Raw genomic sequence first — 22,716 nt, 5'->3', positions numbered from 1 at the left:
TGAGCTGCATACCCATCTACAACTCCACAGAGAAATAAAAGCCCAGGGCAAACAGGGGACCAGGAGAATTACCCCAACTCAATGTTCTCCTATCTTACATTGGCCAAGAAAAGGTGGGAAATTACCTTGGCCAATTTTAAACCCTCTGCTGCCTTAGGAGCTACATGCAATGAATCATTTTCTGCAGATTCAAGTCAAGAGAGCATTCACAAAAGTTCTGCTGTTACATTGCTCTGCTGCCTCATGTCACCCCCCAGCAGCAATGATGCCCTTAAAGTTTAAATACAATACTAGAAATCTCAGCATTATTAATCCTCCCACAAGTTTGGGGACTGCAGTCCCCAGGAAGAGACATCCCTGACCCAGGCCTTAGGGTGGGAGTGTGTTTTCCTACAAGGAGCCAAAACAATACAGACACACATCACATTTGCAGATTTAGTCTCTAGTTCCCACAACAATTTCAAGTCAGAACCTGTTCCAGGCATTGGTGGAGTTATGCCAGGAGCAAGTGTAGCCCTGGACCTGGAGAAATTCTCACCTGAATGCAAGTTGCAACATGACAAGTTTGCCCAGACCAAGATTGCTTTGGATATGTTCCTGTGAGAGTTCCTGCAGCTCACCAGCTAGTCCAGAAGCTTGAAAAATATTATTTTATACATTCCTACTTTCCATTGGGCTCTGGGTTTCTTCCCTGCAAGGGCTGCAGGAGGGAGGAGACAGAAAGCCTTGCAAGGAATCCTTTGGGATCTGATCTGATTCTATGTGTGCAATAACCACATGAAGAACTGCCTTTTTTTTTCTCTTGCTCAAAGCCTCTTACTTGGCCAGAAATACAACATTAGTGGCTCCTTGGGGTAAAATTATTTTCACTGGAGCTATGACAACATCCACCAACTTTTTTTCAGCCTGCTGTGTAAATAAGGGATTTTTTTGTAATATCCTGGGCAGAAGCTGAGCACAGGAAAAACAGCCTGACATTATGTAATGAATGTTGGCCACACAGTCACTCACACCCAGCCCAACATGGGCTGGCCACTGACCTGGATTTGCACAGGCCTCAGACTGGTACAGGGCAGAGCTTACCTTCAGATAATGTGAGATCTCAGAAAAGCATTGCTAATTTGTACAATTATATCCACCAGCAAAATCAGTATGGTTAGTACATCCCCAAATGCACCAGCTCCTGGAATCATGCAAACAAGAAACACCCAGTTTTATTTAACAAAAAGCTCCATTTCAGACTTAATTTTAGACATAGTATTAGAAGGGCCTTTATATGAGCACCTTGCCACTCCACACAGCCCCAAGGCACAGCAGCTAAAATCCATTATTCCCAGGAAATGTCAGTCCAGCTGATCCTTAAACACCAACACTGTGGTTAAACAGTTTGCTTAGACCTGTTTGGCATTTCACTCTACTGATCAAATACTTGAGGGAAAAGAAAAAGCTTAAAAGACAAATTTCCACATGCACTTTGAAGTATTAAAATAGCAGAAAGCAAGGAAAAAAATTATACTTTTTTGTAGAAAACATGGTTTTAAAGTCAGCCTCATGATTTCTGGGATCCCAAGAGGTGCTTTCAGAAGACATGGGGTTGACAGTGTTACAAATCCCCAAGCACCCATCACACAAACAAAACCCAGCTTCTAATTCAGACTCACAGCATTCCCCATCTCCTGTTTAGCCACCAGAAGTTCCCTCTGCATCCAAGAGTTACACCTGCAGCATTTCTCAATATTACCCATGAGATTCAGGGGTTGTATCTGTCCAGCTTCAAACCAGAGCCAAGGCTGCTGAGATGCCAGGGATGGAGACCAAGACATTTCTCAAAATAAAAATAAAGCCTCCTTCATCTACATCTGAGACTTCTCTCCCCCCACAACAACTGTCCCCCCAGCCTTCTCCCCTGATGTTGCAGGAAGCAGTCATGCAGTGGGGACTGAAAAAACAAAAGGAGCCCAGCCTGTGATAGAGAATAACCTGAGTAATGAGTAACTTGGACATCATCAGCAGGATTTTAATTATGAACAAAATACCACTTCCCAGAAGAGGTTCTAAAAACAGAGAGCAGAGCATAGAGGGGAAGGAGATGTCCCTAAAGACCCAGCCAATTAATATTTCAGTAAAACTTTGCCTTTTTACCAGAACTCCATTGCTTGCTTTTCACCAGAAATATCCCCAGAGATTTCCTTTCCTTTCACTCCCTAATTAACTTGTATTAATCTTTCCTCTGCTTCCATGTGTCTTTGAGGACTCAAATTCAGAATTCCCTTGCACCTCTGAGGTGTGGGACACTTGGCAGAGGCAGCACAGCATCCAAAGCTGTGCTGTGTGAAGACCTGGATCCCAAGGAGCTGCTTCGCCCCTTCCCTACATCTCCATGTGCCTCGTGCTGGCTGCCCCAGGGAGAGGTAAAGAATATTAAAATGAGTAATTATCCCTTCTTTTACACCCCCAGACTGCAACAACAGAGATACCAATTATAACTTTAACCATTTTATTGTATTAAATGGTGGCAAATGGTTTATTCTATTGGGATTTCCTGCTGCCTTTTCTATCTAAATGTGGCACCACAAGGCATGAACAGACTGCACACATTCACCTGCTGCACATGGAGAATGAGATCACAGGAACAACATCAACACAGCCTGGATTCATCAGAGCTCTGTGCTTTATTTACCTTGATGTGATTGAGTACCTAATGACACAGTCAGTGCTGATAGCCAGGGCATGAAGGCTGAGCTGTTCTAAGCAAGGGGAGCTCTGCTCAGGTCACCCACCTAGACAAGGTCTGAGCTTGGCTTTACACCTCATTTCCACAGGGACTGGCTAAGGAGCTGGGCTGCATGTCAGAGGACACCTCTGTTAGTCTTCATGCAGGGCCAATCTGGCTACAGACACATGCAGGGCAGCTCTCAGGATGGTGACAATGTTAGATGAAGGGAAACATCAATCCTGGGGACCCTTCTCAGCCAGGGTAAAACCCGGCACCCAAGAAGAGACAAAACACGCTTTCTGGAATAAGGTGGGAACCATTGTCTTGAAAAACAAGAATGCAACTGTCTCTGCTCACTCAGGAGCAAAGTTTGGTGTCCCAGGAGCTAATAACCTCAAGAGACCATGCATGGACAAGAGACAGAGGAAGGAGGGGGTTAACACACACTCTGTAGAGCCTGAAACAGAGAAAACTTCTGAAAATACCAGACACTAGATGTTTAGCATTCCTCTACCAGGTAATGATAAACTTTTGAGAGCACAGCTGGTATCAGAGCACCCAAATCCCCCAGTACCACCACACCAGGGTCACTGGTTTGGCACTGGCTGAGCCAAACACAGCAAAGGTGCCACTGGCTTTTGGCACAGCAACACTTCCATGGGAAGCTGATAGCACAAATTGTCATTTTCAAGGCAATGCCATTTCAACTTTAACAGGCAAATCTACTCTGAAAAGGAGCATTGAAAACTGGCACTTTCATCCCTCCCAGATATATTCCTCAGTATATTTAGTAGTGTGTTCACAGGTTTGGATAACAAGCAAACCAGGAGACAATGTCTGATTCAACTTCTGTCTTCCCTTTCTCAAGGCAAGGCATCACAATCCTCTTTAAGCTAAAGACCACCTGAACTTTTTTAATAAAATCACATTGTAAAAAAATCATATTAAAAACCACACAAAATCTCACACTACTCCTCTCCTTTGACTTTAAAAAAAGCAGAAAATAGCAGCTAGCACTGAGCTTGATTCACATGCCCTTTCCTTTGCTGCTTGCTCATCCACATGTACAGAAGGAGATGAATAGCCATGCCTCAAATAATCCCATTTATTTTGAAAGACTCAGGATGAGAAAAACAGTTCATAAGGTTTGCCTATCCCATTCTCCCCCAGATCTGCCCTCTTTGCTTTTCTGGAAAATCTTTGGGTCTGAAACATTAAATGCCCACAATATTTCTGACTCTTTCCAAAAGTCAAAAATAGAAAGCAAATGCTACAGAAAGGGAAACCTCTCATTCACCTACTCCTAAGGGTTGAGCAAATAAAGCACAGGGGAGTTCTTACCTGCTAGGGCCTGGCTCACCCTGCTGGACTTGGACATCTTGACAGGCAGGGCCTGGGCACTAAAGAGGAAAAAAAGAGATAACTTTAATAGCAAGGATGAGAGACAACCAAAACAAAGAGAATTCAGCAATGCACTGCTCCCTCCTGAGGGCCCTGGATATATTAGCAGGGATTAATTGCTCAGATGAGCCCCAGCTGGGACCCTCACCCATGCACCCTTCTCCACTGCTCCAGCAGCTGTACTTAAGGAGCTGTGTCCTTACCAGAGCTCTCTCCTGGATTTACTTACCTGCAAGGGGGGCTTTAGAGCTATGCTGGATGAAGCTGCTTCCAGCCCCATCTTCTCCTAACTCATCCATTCCTCTTGCTGGACCCTGCTCTGATCCTGTAACACATCCCTGCTCTTCCTACTCCTCTACAGGGCTTCCTGTGAGCAGCCAACCTGCACTACACATCCAAGGGGGAGGTGGGGATGAGGGAAGAAGGGCTGAAGGACACCTAGAGGAGCTTGGCCTGTTTTCATTTGGAAATCAAGAGAAGATGGATACCAAACATGCCTTTCAAACCTATTTGTTTTGGCAGTGCTGGTAGCTGTACTTCACCTTTGGGATCCATGGGCAGCCAGGGTTATGCCATTAGCAGGAGTTAGGGAGGGAAGGGGAGCAGCAGCATCAACACTGATGGGGGTCACTAGAGAAGAAACCAAGCTGGATCCACATTAGCAGAGCAGGAACACTTGAAATCCAAATGCTGGCATAGAGAAGCCACCCATGGACTTTGTCTCAGGTGGCCCATGTGTCTGGCATGGATGAGGCTCATGCACCTCAGCAGCAGTTAATACACGGTGCATTCAGACAAAAACCTCCAAGGACTCTCCAAAATTACACAAACCTGGCCAGCTGCCTAGGAATTCAGAGACTAAGGTGGTCAAGAGACCAAATTTCACCCACTGTTTAGGGGAAACCTTCTTGTGTCCAGCTGGGATGCAAGAGCTGCCCTGCCCAAAAAGAAACCAGAAAGGTCCCTCCTTTCAGTCTTGCTAAAATCTTTGTTCACGTTCACATAACAATGACCAGGGCTGAAAAGATTTTTGACTGAGACAAGGTTGTTTTCCACCCCACTTGTCCCCTCTCCTACCTGCCTCAATTTGGAATAGGCTCCCACAGGTGTGCTGGCATCTCTGAAGAACCCTGGGCAGGACAGAGGGCTTGGTGCAGCTCTGGCAGTCTGGCCAAGTGAGATCAGCACCCTCAGACACTTATAAAGCTCTCTGGACCACAGAGGTTTCCCTCCTGCCTCTTTCAAAGGCTGTGCTTTCCCTTCTGCTGCCCCAAATTTTGCAATGCCTTCAAATGATGCAACAGATTGTTCTGGCTACAATTCAAACCCACCAAACACAGGGAAAATCTTCCCTGTGATTTCAAAGGGCTATAAATCAGATGTCTTTATGACTCTCTTTCTTTCCTGATTCACCGTCTTTGTCACAGGTCTTTCTTAAGTATTTCTCTACTTCTTTATTTCATCCCTTAGCCTCATTTCTGCCCTTGCCTCTTCAGAAGATGGCAAGGAGCAGGACTCCTCCAGCTGCAGACATATTTGAGGACCAGGAACTTGACAGAACAGCTCCCAAAAAATGAGAGACTCTGGACCTTCCCTCCTTTCTTCCTGAGAAGCCAAGAAAACACCACTGAGCCTGGGCACCCCCTCCACCCCAGCCTGTGACTGATACAGAAGTTTGTGTTTTGTTGTCATGCCCTGAGATCTGAGATAAAGCAGCACCTTGGGCACTTTCACTTCCCCATGGAAGGTAAAAATAAAATAAAGCACAAAGCTGAACCTTCTGCTGTACCAGGAAAAGATGTGGGGGCAGGGAATCCTTCCAACAAGCTGGAACACAGGGTCATTACACCTGAGGCTGGAGAAACCAAACCCAGAGCTGCCCTGAGAACTGGTAACCATGCTTGTTTTCTACTTGTGAGACTCAAATCTAAGTCATCTATGACTTAGAACTTGTATGAAGTTGTCCTGGTTTCAGCTGGGATGGAGTTAATTTCCTTCCTCATAGCTGGTTTTGATTTAGGATGAGAATAATGCTGATAACACAGGGATGTTTTAGATGTTGCTGAGCAGTGTTTACTAAGTGAGATCTTTTCTGCTCCTCACCCCACCCCTGCAGTGAGGAGGCTGGGGGGCACAAAAAGCTGGGAGGGAATACAGCTGGGACACCTTACCCCAAGTGACCCAAGGAATATTCCAGACCACAGGATGCCATGATCAGTAGCAAAACCAGGGGGAACACTGAGTGGGGGTTGCTGCTTGGGAATGGCTGGGCATTGGTCAGTGGGTGTGAGCAGTTGCTTATTGCATCACTTGTTTTGTATGTTTCAATTATCATCAGCATTACTGTTTTCCTTCCCTTCTCTGTCCTGGTCAACTGTCTTTATTTTAACCCACAATTTTTACTTTTTTTCTTCCAGTTGTCTTCCCCATTCCCCTGAAGGAGGATGGAGTGAGTTGAGGTGCTGTGTGTGATTAAATGTCTGCTGGGTTGAACCACAACAGAAGTGAGAAGAGCCCTTGAGATCTGCAGAGACAAACAGATAAGCACTTGATGCATTTGCAAGCAATCAAGTTTGGGAAGCTGTGAGTGCACTGCAGATAAATTATCACCCATGAGCCAGGAACCAGTCACTGCTCAGCTGCACTCCTGGTGTAAAGGCAAAGTGTGTCAGCTTTGGCTCCTGGAGGCTTTGAGCCAACTGATGTGATGATGGAGAAACCAAATACTTCTTATTTCACTAAATACACTCATTCATTAGCAGCATCTCAGCTGACAGTGCTGTGGGATGTGCTGACCCATCCAACTCTGCACCGTGGGAGCAGGGCTGCCACACTCCCTGAGCTCTGTTACAACTGCAGAAAGCCCAGAGGCTGATGAAATCAAGGGAAATCCACAGGGCTCTGAAGTACCACAACACTGCCTGGGCAGGTCTGCAGTCACAGTGCATGGGAGGAAGTGCTGCTGTGCCAAAAAAGGTGAGGAAATGCTCCTCAGAGCCTACCCTGGGTCTGAAGTGGGGGTTTGGGGGGAGGAAGGGGATGAGGTAACAAGGAAGGATATTGCTACCGTAGTGTAACGTGGATTGTACATCCAATAATGGAACAGCACGAGCTCAAGATATTCCAGCATTGCCACACCAGTGCTGGCTTCTGGGGAGAGGTCCTGCTCATTTATTGAAAACAGCTCAGTTAGGAGAAAAAAATCATGTTTTGGGTGAGGGAGATCTCAGCAGCAGCAGTGCAAGAGCAAGCACTGCAGTGTGGAGAGACGAGGAGGAGGCACTGAGACACCTGCTGCTGCTGCCCACGGAGATTTCTCACCAGGCAGTGCCTTTGACTCCTGGCCAAATGTTCTTGCAGGTGCTTGCAACACCTGAAAGTCAACACCTGAATTCTCTGAATGTGTCCTGGAATCAATTCCTCCTTCCAGGTTCAATTTTGTCCTGCTGTTTGTTGCAGCTCCTGCCCTCCCGCTGCTCTGTGTACTGGATGCTCCTGAGTGTAACAGGGATCACCAGGTTGTGAATAAAAGGATGCAAAATATGACAATGTCCTTGGAGATTCAGCAAGAAGACCCTGGTAGGATTTTCTACCACTGGCTCCCAGGCAGCCTCCTACAGGAAGCAGACAGGGCAGACTGAGATTTCAGCATGACAAACCCACTCGCTCCTCCAGAATTTCAAGAATCTGCAACACCAGAGAGACAGCAAAGCACAAGTCCAGCAAGGAACTGTGTCAACAGCTTGGAATCCAGGGCTGCTGCCACTTCAAACACTGGGTGGCCAGGTTGGAGCCATCACCTGAGCCACACATGCACAACACTCCAACAGAAGCCTGTAGGAACTCACCCTCTCTACCTGGTATGGCTCTTTCTTCCTTCCTCTCCCCTGCACACAACCAGCAGGCCACAGATCTCTGCATCATGGCATCTTTGTAGCCCTCTGGGCAACAGCCAACACTTCTCATCACAGAGCAGGGCAGCATCCAGCCCTGCTTCACACTAAGTGCTACCACAGCTCCTTAAGGTCCAAACACCTTCCCAGGGCTCACTGAGTGTCAGGTGACATTAGTGTCACCTGGTGGTAGCACCATGCTGGCTAAAAGGGCTGCAGGACAACTCACAGTGGAACCAGCACCAGGAGAGCTCCTCACCACCCAAGAAGCTCAGGGGAATGCCTATGGACAAAGCTGAAGGATACAAAGGTGGAGAGAAAGAAGGAAAGGACCTGGTTAGGGTCATTCCTGATCCTACAAATCACTGACTGTGTGTTGTTCCCCATAGGAGATTTGGGGTGCAGCACCAGAACACCCCAATTCTGTCAGCATACTTTTCCAGCTCCTAAGACCCCCTTTACCCCTGGTTTTATACAAAATCCTACCCCCATCAGCTGCCTGCCTTATTTGTAGGCACAACCCAGACCAGCAGCCAAAGCCACATAAGCTCAGAGAAGTCTGCAGAGCTGCTGTAGGGATTTGCCTGGCTGGGACACTAATTAATATCCCCCAGAAGATTGCTTCCTGCAGCTTAACTCGCTCATATTACAAGCAGGGCACTCCTTACTGCGCTTCAGGAGTGCCTTACTCTGTAATTAGACAGTGCAGGGAACAGGGGAGCTCTTGCCCTAGGGAATTGATGCTTTCCCACGTGGGGTGGGAAGGATTTGCCAGGAGGTGGCTGGGATCCTGGTTAACAGTGCTGAGTAAGGACACAGCCCTTGCCATGGCACACTCCATGTGCAGATTCCAGCACTGTCCATGAGAGAGGCCAGATTCATTAACTGTGTTTAACCCACGAGAGGAAACTAATGCACCAAGAAGCAAAACAACTTGCCCACATATATGTAATATATTAGCAGCACAGCCAAGGATATTAGCATCTAGTTAAGCCTTGGCACTCCTCTCTGGGTTTTCCAGTGGCTTTGACCCTCTTGAGAGCAGGAGGAAATTAAAGTGCATTTGGCAGTGCTGGAGCTCCGCCTGCTCTCACATCAGCATCCGCCCTCCAGCAAGCAGGAAATATATTTAATCACTCTCAGTGGCACAGCAGCTCAGGCATGCCTGTTCTGGGGGCTACCCCTGCCTGCCTGCCTGCTAGAAATAACTGTCACAGCCACACAGGGAGTCAGGCAGCTTTCCAGGATGAACTGCACCTCATTCTTAGCCCTGCAGGAGAGAGGTGCTGCCATTTTTAGCTGTGTTTTCTAAAGAAATTGGGTGTAAACAAATGCACTGCTTTTCAGTCTCTCTCAAGAGTTTTGGAGCCCTTCTGCCAGTTGCAGCTCAGCCACCTCTGCAAGTTTTGTGGAGATCAGCAGTTTTGTAAAAGCAAATAATCTGTCAGGGCTGCTTTGGAGCCAAAGCTTGCGGATGAACACAACACAACCTTTAGCAGACACACCAGAGGATCCACCGTGGCCCAGTGCTCCCTTCCCTTGGGTCTCTGAGCACGGGCCAGCACAGCAATTGCACATCACAGCTAAGAGAACACAGCCAGAAACCTGTGGCAGGATAATTAATGCAGGATAATTAGCCAAAATGGTTAGACTGTAGGGAGATGTGGGGCATTGACTGCAAGGGAAGGGGAACTAACCATCTGAGGGGGGAAGACACAGAACCTAGTGGATAAAATAACCCAGGAATGCTCTGGGCTTAGGAATTAAATGAAACACATTGTTAGAGTTTGCTACTCAGGTTCCCCCTAATTCACAGAAATTAAAGGATTTTCTGCTGGGACATGGGTTTCATGAGCCTGAGCCTGTAACTCCAGCCAGGAGCAATTACACCCACCCAGTGGCATTTCCGACTCAACCCCAGCACAGGGCTGATGGGGAAAAGCATCCTGAGCTGTCAGCTGGGGATGAAAAAGTCCCTTTCACACATGGCACCCTGCTGGAAGACAGAGATTGCCCCCCTGTGTGCACTTGTTGTTCTGGCAAGGATAAAGGAGAATTGCAAAACTAATCCTAAAGGACTGAAGATCACACCCCAAGGGACAGACAGCCAGCAGCCAGGGGAATGGGGCTCACTGGGGTTGTACACAAGTCTGACAGCACTCACACACTCACAGGTATCCAAAGAACTGCCATCTGCCCTGTGTAGCATAGATTTACCTGTACAATCCCTTCATATCCCCCAGAAAGGCTGGCTTGGCTGGGGATGATTGCCAGGACACCAGCCACTTCACCCCCTCCACAACACAAACAGCTGAGCTGCAAAACAGGTTCAAACAGCCCAACCTCAACCAGCCATGGGCACCTCCTGGCCATCCCTCTCCTCCCAGTCAGCACTGCCTGGGCCATGGGCTCAGTTCATGGTCAGGAGCCCATGACAACCCCCTCCAGGACAGCCTGTCCCCCCCACCAGTAGGACACAACATACCCAGACCCCAGTCAGCTCCAGACAGGCTTGTGGGGCAACTGCTCCAGCACTTGGCTCTTCCTTTTCAAACTCCCCACCCTGCAAATCCTTTGGGGAGGGATGGGGGCTCCAGGCAGCACAGTGGCCCCATGCACCCACCAGAAACTCCTGTGAGAAGGGGAATTTGGCAGCTTCTTCAGGAGACAGCAAGAGCCTTACTGGGGGCTCCTGCAGGCAGTGCTGAGGTCTGATTTTCAGCCCTACTTGAAGGTGGCTGGAACAGAGAAGCACTGTGGATGCTGAAGGCAACACAAAAAATCACCAGGTGGAAAAAAAGCACCGAAAAAAAGCACCAAAAAAAAGACTGTGAGAAAGAAGAACAGGATGTCAGAAGTCATTTCACTCAGATGACCCTGAAGAGGGAAAGTCCTGACACGACTCTAAGAAAAACATCTCAAGATTCACAGTCTTGTTTAAAACACAAATGAGATTCAAAACAACCTCAAACCCCTGTGCCTAGTGCAATTAGCAGAACATGCTTCCAAGATCTCTTATCTCTGTACTTGGACAGGTAAGTCAGCCCTGGCAAGTTCCCTGCAGTTTCTCAGGGGTTCAACAGCTGGATTATTGTCAGAGAAGAGCCACAGTGAAAATGGATCCAGTGGCACCTCTGCTCATCATCACCACTTAACCTGAAAAATAACTTGATTTTGACAGAGAGTTCATGAGGTCTCAGCCACATGCAATGAGTCCTGTGGTCCCTCCTTGAAGGGGAAGAGCTTAGAATGAGCAGAGCAGTGTTCTACTCTACTGCCTAATTTGAATTAAATGTGTTTACAAGTCCCCTTTTCCTTCACTGGGTTCCCCTCAAAGTTGTTTTTTAACCTAACCCAAAATACCACTGCTCACTATGAATTTTCTCAAGCCTTCTGAATCTCAGCCTGAGTGAACTGCCTTGGGGTTCAGGGAGACTGGTAGACAGGGACTATATTTCAAATGGGAAGAAAAGAGGTAGAAAGCAGAGGGGAAGTCTTTTCATCCACTGTACTGGATATACAGGCACAAACATCTCCCTCCTAGGGACAAGACCCTTGTGAAGTCCTCTGGGACAGAGAGGCTCCTGGATGCAGACCTGAGCACAGCAGATCTCTTGGACACACATATGGTATTTAAAGGTGAATTAGGATCTGTACCTGACTCCGTTAGATGCTGCCAATGCTGCACTGAGGCTCCCAGTTTGAGCCAAAACCAAGGTGTTCTGTGCATTGAGTCTTGGTGTTGACCTTGCTCCAGTCAAAGCGGGTTTGTTATAGGGCACGAAGCCGACGTTGGAAGAACTTACTGACGCTGTCCTCCCGGGAACCTGATGAGTAGTGGAAGAGTTGGGAGAGTTTGTCACGGAGTGACGGTAGCGTGTGGTGATGGGGCCAGTCCCACTGTTTGGCCAGCACTGCTGGCAAGAACATCCCACCCCAGTGTGAAGGGGTGTGGTGGAGGTCGTCACCGGGTACGGGGCGTCCAAACGCCTCTGAACGCTGCGGCGGAACCTCGTGCTCTTGTTGGTCTGGACTTGAGCCACAAAGTCAACTTCGTAGTTGTAGCCCAAGGACCCGAGATCCACTCGCTGGTGGTTGGTGGCACGGGCCTGCTCCAGGAACACGCAGACGTTCATCTCGTACGGGGACCAGCCGCCCTCGTCGTTCTGCCACTCCCACACGATGCCCTGCCCAGCAGCAGAGTCCCCCGGGAAGACGTGCCTGCGGACAGCCCGCATCGTCCCTGTGTGGGAGAGGAGGGGAGAATAAACACAACCACTTAGCCAGCAGAGAACCAAGAGGGAATGCTGTCCCAGGAATTTGTTTCTGCACAGATCCATGCTGCCGACATTGGGGTGGCCTCTCTCATTCTCCCTCAAGAGGGGCACTGAAAGACCTTCTCTTCCCAACAGGGCTGGGTTTGCTCATGAAGCTTAGAAAAATGCAACATCCCTGAGATCCCTGTCCCTCTGCCAAATCTGATTGTGGGCTGGCAGCAGGTTCAAAAGCTGCAAGGAGGAAGGGTGGGAAAGGAGGGAAGGAGAGAGGATGCAGACGCAGACACACCCGAGCACAAAGGCACAGTGATCACATATGCCTCCCTGACGTTAAAAGGGAAAAAAAAAGGAAAAAGAAAAAAAAAAAATCAGGCTGAGGCACAGATCTGGTTAAAAAAAAAACAACTCCCACAGCCTTGACAACAGAGTAACTATAGAGACAAGACACCATCGGGAAGTACTTTGTAGGAGCACTCAAGGGGCTGAACGCCCACTTTGTTACACAAGGGTCGGGGCAATTTTGGTCTTGGGAGAGTGGGTGAAGTCCCACAAGGGGCAAGGGCAAGCACTGTGGAGAAGGGCAAACTTCTGCAGGCTCTGAATGCTGGGAGAGAAAGCAAGAGAGGGGAAGACAATGAAGTAACTTGAAAACTGGAGAGAGCAGCTGTTCAGACAAAGGGAGAGAAATGGAAGGAGAAACACTACTCTTGCAAGGCCACTCAACAGCAACAGCTGGAGCTCAAACTCCCTGGAAGCCTGGCTTTCCAGGATGACTTCACTCCTGGGTACTTTATCCCTTACTTCAAAAAAGCAGCAGCCTAATGAGAGGGAAGGAAGCCACCCAAGAGGACAGAAGCTCTGTAACCTTTGAAAAATGTGTTCTTGCATAGGGTCAAAACTGCTACTGCAGGAAAAACCTTCAGCAGCATTCCACACAGAGAAAGAGAAGCAGGAAAAGCTGTGAGGAAAGCAAGTCTGGGGATCTAGGAAGGTGAGGGTGAACAGGGGTGCAGCAAGTGGTAACAACACAGGAGACGTTCAAAGAAGAGCACAAAGAGAAAAAAAATAAAATAAAGCCTCTGAAGAGGTCATGAGAGTTATGGCACTGTGCTCCAGGACCCCAGGTGAAAACTGGCACGTTTACAGGCACCCACACCTAAAGCCTGAGGAGAATTGCCCCAGGATATCACTGGAGACTCTGTGGGGTACAAGCAATCCAGGCAAGCTTCGCAGCCAACAAACACATCCCAAAGAAGAGGGAGGAGAGCCCACGTGGGACTCCACACTGCCAAAATCCAACTGCTGCTGCATTCAGGCTCTGCCTGCCTGCATGCTGGCATGAGGATCGTGCTGCTGTTATTGTACCCAATAGTTGTGAAAACTGTAACTGTTTCCTTATCTCAGCACTGCTGGAGTTCCAGAGCTGACACAAAGGCTGAGGCTCTCTCCAAGGCAGAATGTGCCAGACCAAGGAACGCCAGGACTTGTGTTTCTGCTCCAGAGCAGCACTAAGCATCCTGCTTATTGCAGAGCAGGACTCTCCAGTGACACCAGGCAACAAACAACATCTCATCAGCACACTTAAAACACTACTAGCAGCCAGTCAAACACAGTAACCTCCCCAATGGAGCTCAGGATTCCTGTGGCACCAGACACCTTACTGTAGCAGAAACTATCAGCAGAACCAGGATGACCTTCCCAGTCTGGAATTGATGTCCTAGTGGAAAAGCAGACTAAACAGCCAAAAGCAAACTCTAGCAATGACTTCTCCTATCCAGCAAGTCCTGCCAAGTTTCAGAAACACAAACGGCCTCAAAAGGTGGATAACTTCAGGAATGAACCCCTGAGCAGGAGGAGGAGTAGGGATGGGACTGGACTGGGAACGAGATGGTGACACAGGCATTACATTTAGAAATGAGTGCAGGGAACCTGCTTCCAGAGAAAGGGGACTACTACAGGTAAGGCAAGGTGTCCAGTGGGACACATCTCAAGACATTAGCAAGGCTTCCCCTAATCCATTGGCAGCTCAGAAGCCAAAAGCAGCACAAAGAGGACTGCAGGACTGGCAAGCCACTTGTGTTTTTAACACCCTCAAACAGCAGCAGAAAGAAGACTTTTTAGGAGTCAACAACAAGACCAAGGCAATGCGCTGGGAAAACATCTCCCTTCCCCCAGGCTGGCAGGGAAACTGGCATTCCTCTCCAGGGTGGGCAAACAGCTGTGGTGAGAGGACAACTCCTGCTGCTCCCCTGCACTCACTCCCAGCTAATCTGCCTTGAGCAGCAGCTGAAGCCCACAGCTAATCCTGCCCACAAGATCCCCCCGCACAGCTGTCATTCCCTGCTGCTGGGGACGCTGCTCCCGTTAACACTGGCTTCCTGTTATTCTCCCTGGCTTCCTTTGAAGAGCCTCTTTATCTGTCTAATAGCTAATGAGCAGAATACAACAGCCTATTTTTTGCACTGTTTAAAGATTTTTCATGGGGATGTTTCCTGTAGATTCTTTTCTCCAGCACATGACAAAGTTCAGCTGGCAGCTCGCTCAAGAAGGTTCATGTTTAAGGCAGAGCCTTGCAGAGAGAAAAAGCTTTGCTTAGAACTAGGCCATGGCAAGGGGATATGAGAGCTTTTTCAACAGTCACATTGCAGAGCACAGGTATTTGTGGAGGGAGGTTCACAACACTGATCAGCATCCCTTTGGATCAATGGGAAACACTGCAGGAGAGCTGTGGAGCAGAATCAGCCTTTTTGTTAGTAACTCAAACTCAGATCTAGTGGAAAGATGAGATCATATCAGCTAACATTATTTCCAGAACTGAACTGGACTGTTCCCCAGAGAAAAACAGCTCCAAACCACCCTGCACAATATTCACTGAGTGTTTTGAGATCTTTCACAAAGATCTAAAGAGATACAAACCCTCTAGGTACAGACAGCTGCACTGGGACACATTTCACCCACCCCACAGGCTCTCTGCTCACCTTCAGCAGACAGCTTAGGACTGCTGTCCACAGGTTGGAGCACTGGCTGAAAGGGCCAGAGGCTGAAGCTCCTTCACAAGTTTGGCATGAAAAAAACAGGAGAGAAACAGCTGCTGGTGCTAGCTCTGGTGGTCCACACTGTACCACTCCAAGTCACAGCCTCAGCTGGCCTTCCAGATGTTTGAACAGGCCAAGCTGAGCACACCTGCCAGGGCATCTAGCTTAGAAAGCTCCTCACCTCACCCAGAAAACCACTAGATAAACTCAGCCTAAGGTCACCAAGTCAGAATAAAAACACGGATGCAGCTGTGATGACCACTCACATTTGCTCCAACCACTTCCCTTTCCTGCCGGAATTGGCTGATCATGCAGTTGATTCAAAATATTGCTCATTTACTCTTTCAACTGGCAAGAAACCAGCACATGCCCCTCTTTAAAGCTTGAGATGATGCTCAACTGTGTCCTGGAGTGATGGGAGAGACATTGACAAAGGGGAAACTGATGGATGGAAAATTTTCCAAAGCAGCCATTCATTTGGGGTGTGTAATTTGGGATCTCCCTGGATTTTCCAGGGATGAAGTGCATGCATTCCATCCTTGCCCTTTTTCTAAGCTCCAGCTGCTCAGCACATCTGGAGCAAAAAAGGGGCAGGAGTCATTTCACAAATTCTGAGCTGCTACTCCCAGTGACCCCAGGAGATAGGAGAATGAAAATCAGGTCTCAATTCTGCTAATGAGCCCATCCTGCCCTTTCTCCCTGGGAGGAAGCAAGCCAGGCTCACCCAGCATAAGTGGAGGGAAGATTCTGCTGCAGCGTTTTGGTGTCGCGCGGGGGCCACAGGCACTCGCAAGCAGCTTGAGCAGGGCTGCATGCCAAGGCAAAGCAGCTGGCACTCCAACTCCAGAGGGAGCAAGGGATTCAAGCAGGAGGGTTGGAATGGTAAAAAGGCCTTTTTTACGCAAGTGATCTTGAATGGATTGGGGGGGGGAAGGAAGCTTCCAGCTCTCAGAGCTCTGGCTCACAGGCTGGGAGCTCCAGGGGTCCCCTGATGATGCTCCTGAAGAGAGCGTGGCTGTCTGCCTGCACCCAGCTCCACAGATTTTTCCACAGTGGGCAGCAGACAGCATTAGGAGAGCAGCAGATGCTGCTCAGATGCTCACAGAGCTGCCCAGCATGGTAGCAAACAGCAGAGCTTTGCAGGGCTCTTACACACAGAACAAGGCCCTGCTTGTCCCCAGGCACACCAACAGAACGGGTGGGGAAGCTCCCTTACCTGTATCCTGCCGGAATTGTGTCAAGCTTGGAATGTCGATAACGTAGGGAGCCAAGGCAGGATCCGCGTGTCCCAAAGGGATGCTGCTGACCAGCCCCGACCCTGAGCGCCGGCCCTTCTGCTGAGAGGCCTGGATAACCTGCTCAATGTAGCTGCAGACATTGCCTCGGTACGGCCTCCACCTGCCAAATTCATCCTGCCATTCCCACACTGCCACCGCCGTGGAGCCGCTGCCGTGCCCCGGGGCAGAAGCGGGCGGGCCCGACGGCCCGGCTGAGCCGCTTCCCGCTCCCTGAGCTGCTGCCATGCTCCTCCCTGAGCTCCGGGCACGCCGCGGTTGGAAGTGGCAGCTGAGCTGGCCTTACACCATTTTCTCCTGGGGACCTGCAGCAAGAAACAGAGAGCACAGGGAGCTGAGAATGATGTCCCAAATTGCCCCACCCCACATCCACATCACACAAGCCATCTGAGAGGGAAACAAGCTCTGACTTTCACAGAGGATGTTCGCTATGGATTTAGGAGACTCCAGAGAAGCAGACTGGCCTCAAAACCCTCTAGCTGAGGGTGAGTGAGGTATCTCCACTCACTCCCTGCCAGTGCTGGCAACTTCTGTTAATTGAGGGCAAACACTCTTCAGGAAGACTGTTTCCTATGGTTTGTGGCACCAAACACCACCTGAGTCACCAGAGATGTGTACGAAACCATCCTGGAGCCACTGCTGATCTGTGTCAGGCAGACCTGTAAGCTTTGGCACGAGCTCAGACAGACACTAGCCAGCAGTGTGCCAAGGCAAGCTGCCATTCTGCCCCTTCCCCATGCTCAGCATGCTCCTAGCAGCATCACACTGACCACCCCAATGTGAGCTGCCAAATGCTGGCCAAACACTCATTCACAGAAATTACTGATGTACAAACGGTTCCCAAATTCTTCACACTGATCTAATCTCCAGGGCTATATCATCAGCTCCATTCAGGCTTCTGACCACTTAGTTTTGGCCCAGGATCAGTCCTGAGACTCCTGTGCAGCACTACACATGCAAACAAAGCCAGAAGACAACTCTTAATGCACAGTTTGCAAATCACAGTACAAACTCTTCTTTAGTTCAGTGTGAACCCAGCAAAAAACAGATGGGAAGGAGTACAAGAGAACCAGGAGGAACACAGAGCATAATCAACTGCCTGTGCTGAGGGCACTGATTTAGTAGGTCCTCAAGATCTAAGCACACCTATTTGCAGCTTCTGAGGTTGGAAAACAAGGAACATCTTGAAGAGAGGGACAATCAGCACTAGAGACTCAAGCCCTTAAGAGATGGAGAAGAATAGAGAAAGGGTAGGAACCCAAAGACCAGACAAAGACACAAAGGACAGTGAATAAATTCCAACAATAAGAGATCACCACTCTGAGCCCCCAAGGGATGTAAAAAGAACAGATCCAAAGGCATCACGTGATCACCCAGAGACACCAGAGGTCTGATATTTGACATTCCTTGTCTGTTGTGTCATTCCAAAGAATCCTGTCCAAACTATCTGCACACACATCTGTCCAAATGCTGGACAACCACTTGGAGATCCCCGTGCTGGTGCTCGTGTGTAGGTGGATTTGGCTGTGAATGAGTGAAAACTCATTTTGTTTTAAAATAAATTCGCCTTCTCCCTTCTGAGGTCTCACGTCATTGATTGCTCGCTTAACTCCCAGCAGCCAGCAGGGAGCCTTGAGCTTCCTTCCCATCCAATGGAAAAGTTCAGGTCTCCCAAGAGGCAGAGCAGCAGTGGGTGGCTTCCACTGGAGGATGCCATCTGCACAGAGAATGACATCCCTGCCGGATGGGGGAAGATCCCACGCTCCGTGGAGCGTCCCATCCATCATGCCCGTGTGGCTTGATAGCTTAAAAAAGACAGAGGAGAGTGAGCACAGAACAGACACACCCACACGTCTGCATTTATAAGAGGAAGGCAACAGTTTCCCCAGAAATTCAGTGTAAATTAGTTTATGAGCTGCTCTGAGATTTTTATACAACACTCTCAGCTCAACTGGTCGTGGTGACAAACCAAGATCACCAAGATCCTGCCCTGGTCTCTTCCATTAATCTTTTCCTTGTAATCCATTCTCACCTAACACACCAAGGACAGTTATTTCACTGCTTAAAACAGCAAATTAAGACTTAAGGTATCAAATCCAATACCTGCCTCTGCCACTTCTTTTTATGGCAGGTTTCACACCAACATTTTTCCAGCTCAAGGACCACCAGCATTGCCCATGCTCAACTCAGAGCAAAAGCCAGGCTGTGGCATTTTCTGTCCCACCCACCTGCACGAGGTGCTCTGAACCCAAATACAGACCCAACCCCGTTTTTCCCCCCAGAGTTGTTACCAAACATTCATCAGCAGCCACATGCAGAGCAGAGAGGAGGGAGTCAGCGGTTCGTTTTCCTTCCTTTCTGAAACAGCAGCAGGAAATGCAGACAAGCAGACACCGTGGCAGAAAAGCCACCTCCTTCCCGTGCCACCTCACACTCGCTGGGGTAACAGCTGGGTGACAACAGCCTGTCCCTCACCCCGGGGTGGCAGTGATGCTGTGAATCCTGGACCACACGTGAAGGTGCCCGGGCTGGCTGCACGTGAGCGTCGCGTGCTCCAGCATCCACTTCCCCATCGGAGTGGAAAAATATTTCCTGTGCTGGGACTGCTGCTCCAAAGGAGGAGCGAGGGGCGTATTTCAGCCTCCTGCCAGTTCTAGCTGAAAGCTGCTGGAGCCAGCAGCTGTTTGCATGGATTGGGAAGTGAGGAATGCGGGAGAGCATCAGTGAGCCAGAATTACACAAGTCCTGGAGTTATGGCAAATAACAAAGAAAAGGCCTAAAATTGCGGTTCCTGATTTCTCTTTGAGAATTCAGCAGCACACAAATAGTAAAAGTTGAGAAATTCAATACTGGAGCTGCTTGTACAGTGTTCAGCATTACACCACGGCAGAAAGGGATTGGGGAAGAGTGGGACGTGGTTTGGGATGTGTTACACATCCCAGCTCACATCTTTACTCAAATCCCATGGACTAGAACACTTCACCTCAAGCTTTAAAAATACCTTGAAAAGCTGAAATTCACATCAACCTTAAAAGCTCTTATTCACCAACAGTCGTGGCTCCAGTCAGAAATCCTCTGGGCCACCCTTCCTCCAGTGAAAACAAAACCCTGGCTAATTCAAGTGCAGACTTAAATATTCCAGCCAGATGCCCTTCACTCTGAAGGCATTTGGTAACACTGGCTCAGAGCTTGAGTATGGATTTGTTTGGTTGGAATTTTACGCCCAGCAAAACCTCTGAAACATTTGTCCACATGGCTTTAATTGGGGACTTGGACAGGAAAAAAACTGAGTGCATTTCAGATGTGTTTTCCAGCAGCTTCACTCCCTGCTCCTCAACCTCCAGTAAATGGTGGTGAGAAAGCTGGAGAACAGGAATTGAAACCTTTGAAAGCTGTGTTTAACTCTCTGTTCTACTTCCAGAGAGCAGAATTTTCTTTCGCTTTAAAGGCAGGATCTTAAAATTCATGGGTCTGAGATGATTTCTAAAAATGCCAACTCCTTTTGTTAAGTTTCTAAACTTGAATTGCCAGCACTGATAAAAGTTATCACGAAATGCGAGCTTGTACCTGGAAAAGAAAAGGAGCCTTGGGAGCTCTCGAGCTGGACTGAATTAAAAATAAAAACCACCAGATTGGTAAAATAGAAAGTTTTCAGCAGGTTGTTCAGAAAAGAGAGTGCCCAGGAGGGATCTTTAATCATCACGACACCACTTTGAGAGACAGGACTGGGAGGGCACCGAAGATCCCATGGGAAGAGATTACACAGGGATTAGGGGAGCACATAAAGCACAGGGAGGCCACAGGGCTGCAGTAAAACGTGACCCTGTGCAGGGGGCACGACTGGAGCAGCATTACAGGCGCCCTGTGCCCTCCTCCGACCCCAAACCAGGCCCCCACACCAGCTGAGCTGCACATCTGGGCACAGCAAAACCCGATGCAACAGGGTTGGAAGCTGTTGCCAGGTAATTCACACCCAAACACACCTTTCCTTACACAAGCACCCAGCACCGATTAGCACCAACTAAAGAGAAGGCACAGAGCTCGGCAGCAGGGAAGGGTCACAGTAATAACTCCAAGCACGCAGATCCATCCCAGTCCTGCCCTCTCCCAGCCTCTGCTGATCCTCACAGCACAAGGTGGCTGGGTTGACAGCCAAAACAACAGAAGAAATAACCCGGCTGTTCCAAGTCTGGACTGCTTCCATTCAAAACAAGCTTTTAAGCAAGTTCCCCTCGGAGGGGGAAAATAGAGACGGCAACTGAGGCGGAACAAAGCGTTTGCCTGTCAGTTAAGCCGAGGGCTGGCTTCGGGCACGGGTGAATTGAGAAACTGAGACAGCGAGAGGAGGGCAGGTACACGCAGACACAGATCCCACCTGGACACGGGATCTCACCACACTTTGCGTCCAACCCGACCGCTCCTGGCTCCTTCTGGGCACCCAGGCGGGTTATTATTTACCGGGAGATCCCCGATTTGTGAGGTGAGAACCTGGCACCATCTGGAGGGCTCCTCCAGCTCCCCAGCGCCTTCGGCTCGTGGCAGGAGCTCCTGGAGCTCCGGAACAGCCAAGCCGGGTCCCGCCTGAGGAGCCGGCGGCTCGGGGCCGGCCCGACGGGGACCACCCGCCCCTCAGGGAGCTCCCCCGGCCCTGGGCAGCACCGCCACCACCGCAGCCGCTTGTTGTCTCCCACCGGCCCCCGGTACCACGGACACCCCCGGGCCCCACGGGTGCCGCGGGGTGTCCGGGCGACACCGACCGCTCCGGAAGCGGCGGCGGGGCGGGGGCCTGGTGCGAGGGGAACGGCGCCCGTGCCCGCGGGCCCACGGGACCCCGGGCAGGCCGGGCCCGGAGCGGCCACAACGGCCCCGGCGGTCCCTCGCGAACGGCCCGGGCTGCGCGGCACAGGGAACGGGGTGCCGGGGGTGCCCGCCCGCGGGTGCCCGCCGCGCGAAGCATAGCACAGCCCAGCCCAGCCCAGCCCAGCCCAGCTCCCCGTCCCGGCGCCGCTCTCCCGCTGTCCCCCGGGCCCGTCAGCCCCCACCCGGCACCCCGGCCCCTCACCCCGAATAGGGCCCGGCGCCGCCGCTCCCGGCCCGCGGTCACGGAACCTCCGCGCGTGCGCACGCGAGACCGCCGGGGGCCCGGCTGAGGGGGCGGGGCCTAGGGGGCGGGGCCATGCGGGGAGGGAGGGACGTGATTGGTGGAGGCGTGAGGGAGAGGAACGGTGAGCGTGAGGGGGTGCGGGAGCGAGGCTGGTAATGAGTGGGGTAATGAATATGGTAATGAGCGTGATAATGAATATGGTAATGAGCGTGATAAAGAGTGTGAGTGTGCGGAACCGAGTGTGGCAATGAGTGTGATAATGAGTATGAGTGTGAGGGACCAAGTGTGGTAATGACTGTGAGTGAGAGGGACCGAGTGTGATAATGAGTATGGTAATGAATGTGAGAGACCTAGTGTGGTAATGAGTGTGGTAATAAGTATGGTAATGAGTGTGTGATACTGTGAGTGACAGTGTGTGTGATGGTGTATAATAGTGTGAGATAGCGTGTCATAGCCAGCCTGAGTGTGATAGTGCATGATAATGAGTGTGTGGATGATTGTGTGCCACAGTGAGTGTGAATAGATGAGGAAAAGTGATTGTGTAAGTGATAGTGTGGGAGAGAGAACTGGTGGTATGTGTATGTGGGATAGTGGGGGTGTGAGTGTGACAGTGTGTGTGATGGTGTGGGGGTGTGTGTGAGTGTGTGTGACTGTGCACGAGTGTGATATTGTCCATATGAGTGTGATAATTGTCCATGTCAGTGTGATACCACCTGTGTGAGTGTGAGTATGGGTAGTACTCGGGGGCTGAGATGCTCTGTGTGTGCAGGGGATTCTGTGTGCGATGGGCTCTGTGTGTCTATATGGGATGTCTGTGTGTGCGTGAGTTGCACACCACCAGTGCAGCCTCTCCTGCAGTTTAACACCTCTGGGAGCTCCTGTGGGAATGGGAATGTGGCTGGACTCCTGGAGCCAGATCCAGCCTGCATTCATCAGCTGCTCACCACCCCGAGGGTTTAGCTTGCATCCCAGTAACTCCCAAGCAAAGCCCTGCA

General features: G+C 49.9%; 1 protein-coding gene across 2 annotated transcripts in view; it reads right to left on the bottom strand.

Annotated features, from left to right (window-relative positions):
• DTX2 (deltex E3 ubiquitin ligase 2) overlaps positions 1 to 21,733 on the bottom strand; it is a 33,673-nt gene extending 11,940 nt beyond the window's left edge. For both annotated transcript variants that reach the window (XM_084219088.1, XM_084219089.1), the window contains exons 1-4: positions 21,680 to 21,733; positions 16,539 to 16,922; positions 11,668 to 12,253; positions 4,058 to 4,116 (exon numbers count right to left, since the gene is read on the bottom strand). In XM_084219088.1, the coding sequence (XP_084075214.1) occupies positions 4,058 to 4,116; positions 11,668 to 12,253; positions 16,539 to 16,845 (952 nt within the window). In that variant the 5' untranslated portion in view covers positions 16,846 to 16,922; positions 21,680 to 21,733. The remainder of the gene's footprint in view (positions 1 to 4,057; positions 4,117 to 11,667; positions 12,254 to 16,538; positions 16,923 to 21,679) is intronic.
• Between the last annotated feature and the right edge of the window lie 983 nt (positions 21,734 to 22,716).

This window comes from Fringilla coelebs (assembly GCF_963513975.1).
Source record: "Fringilla coelebs genome assembly, chromosome: 20".
In the NCBI taxonomy this organism is placed as follows: domain Eukaryota; kingdom Metazoa; phylum Chordata; class Aves; order Passeriformes; family Fringillidae; genus Fringilla; species Fringilla coelebs.
Note: the sequence above shows the minus strand (reverse complement) of the source record. Positions and strands in the feature narration are given on the sequence as shown.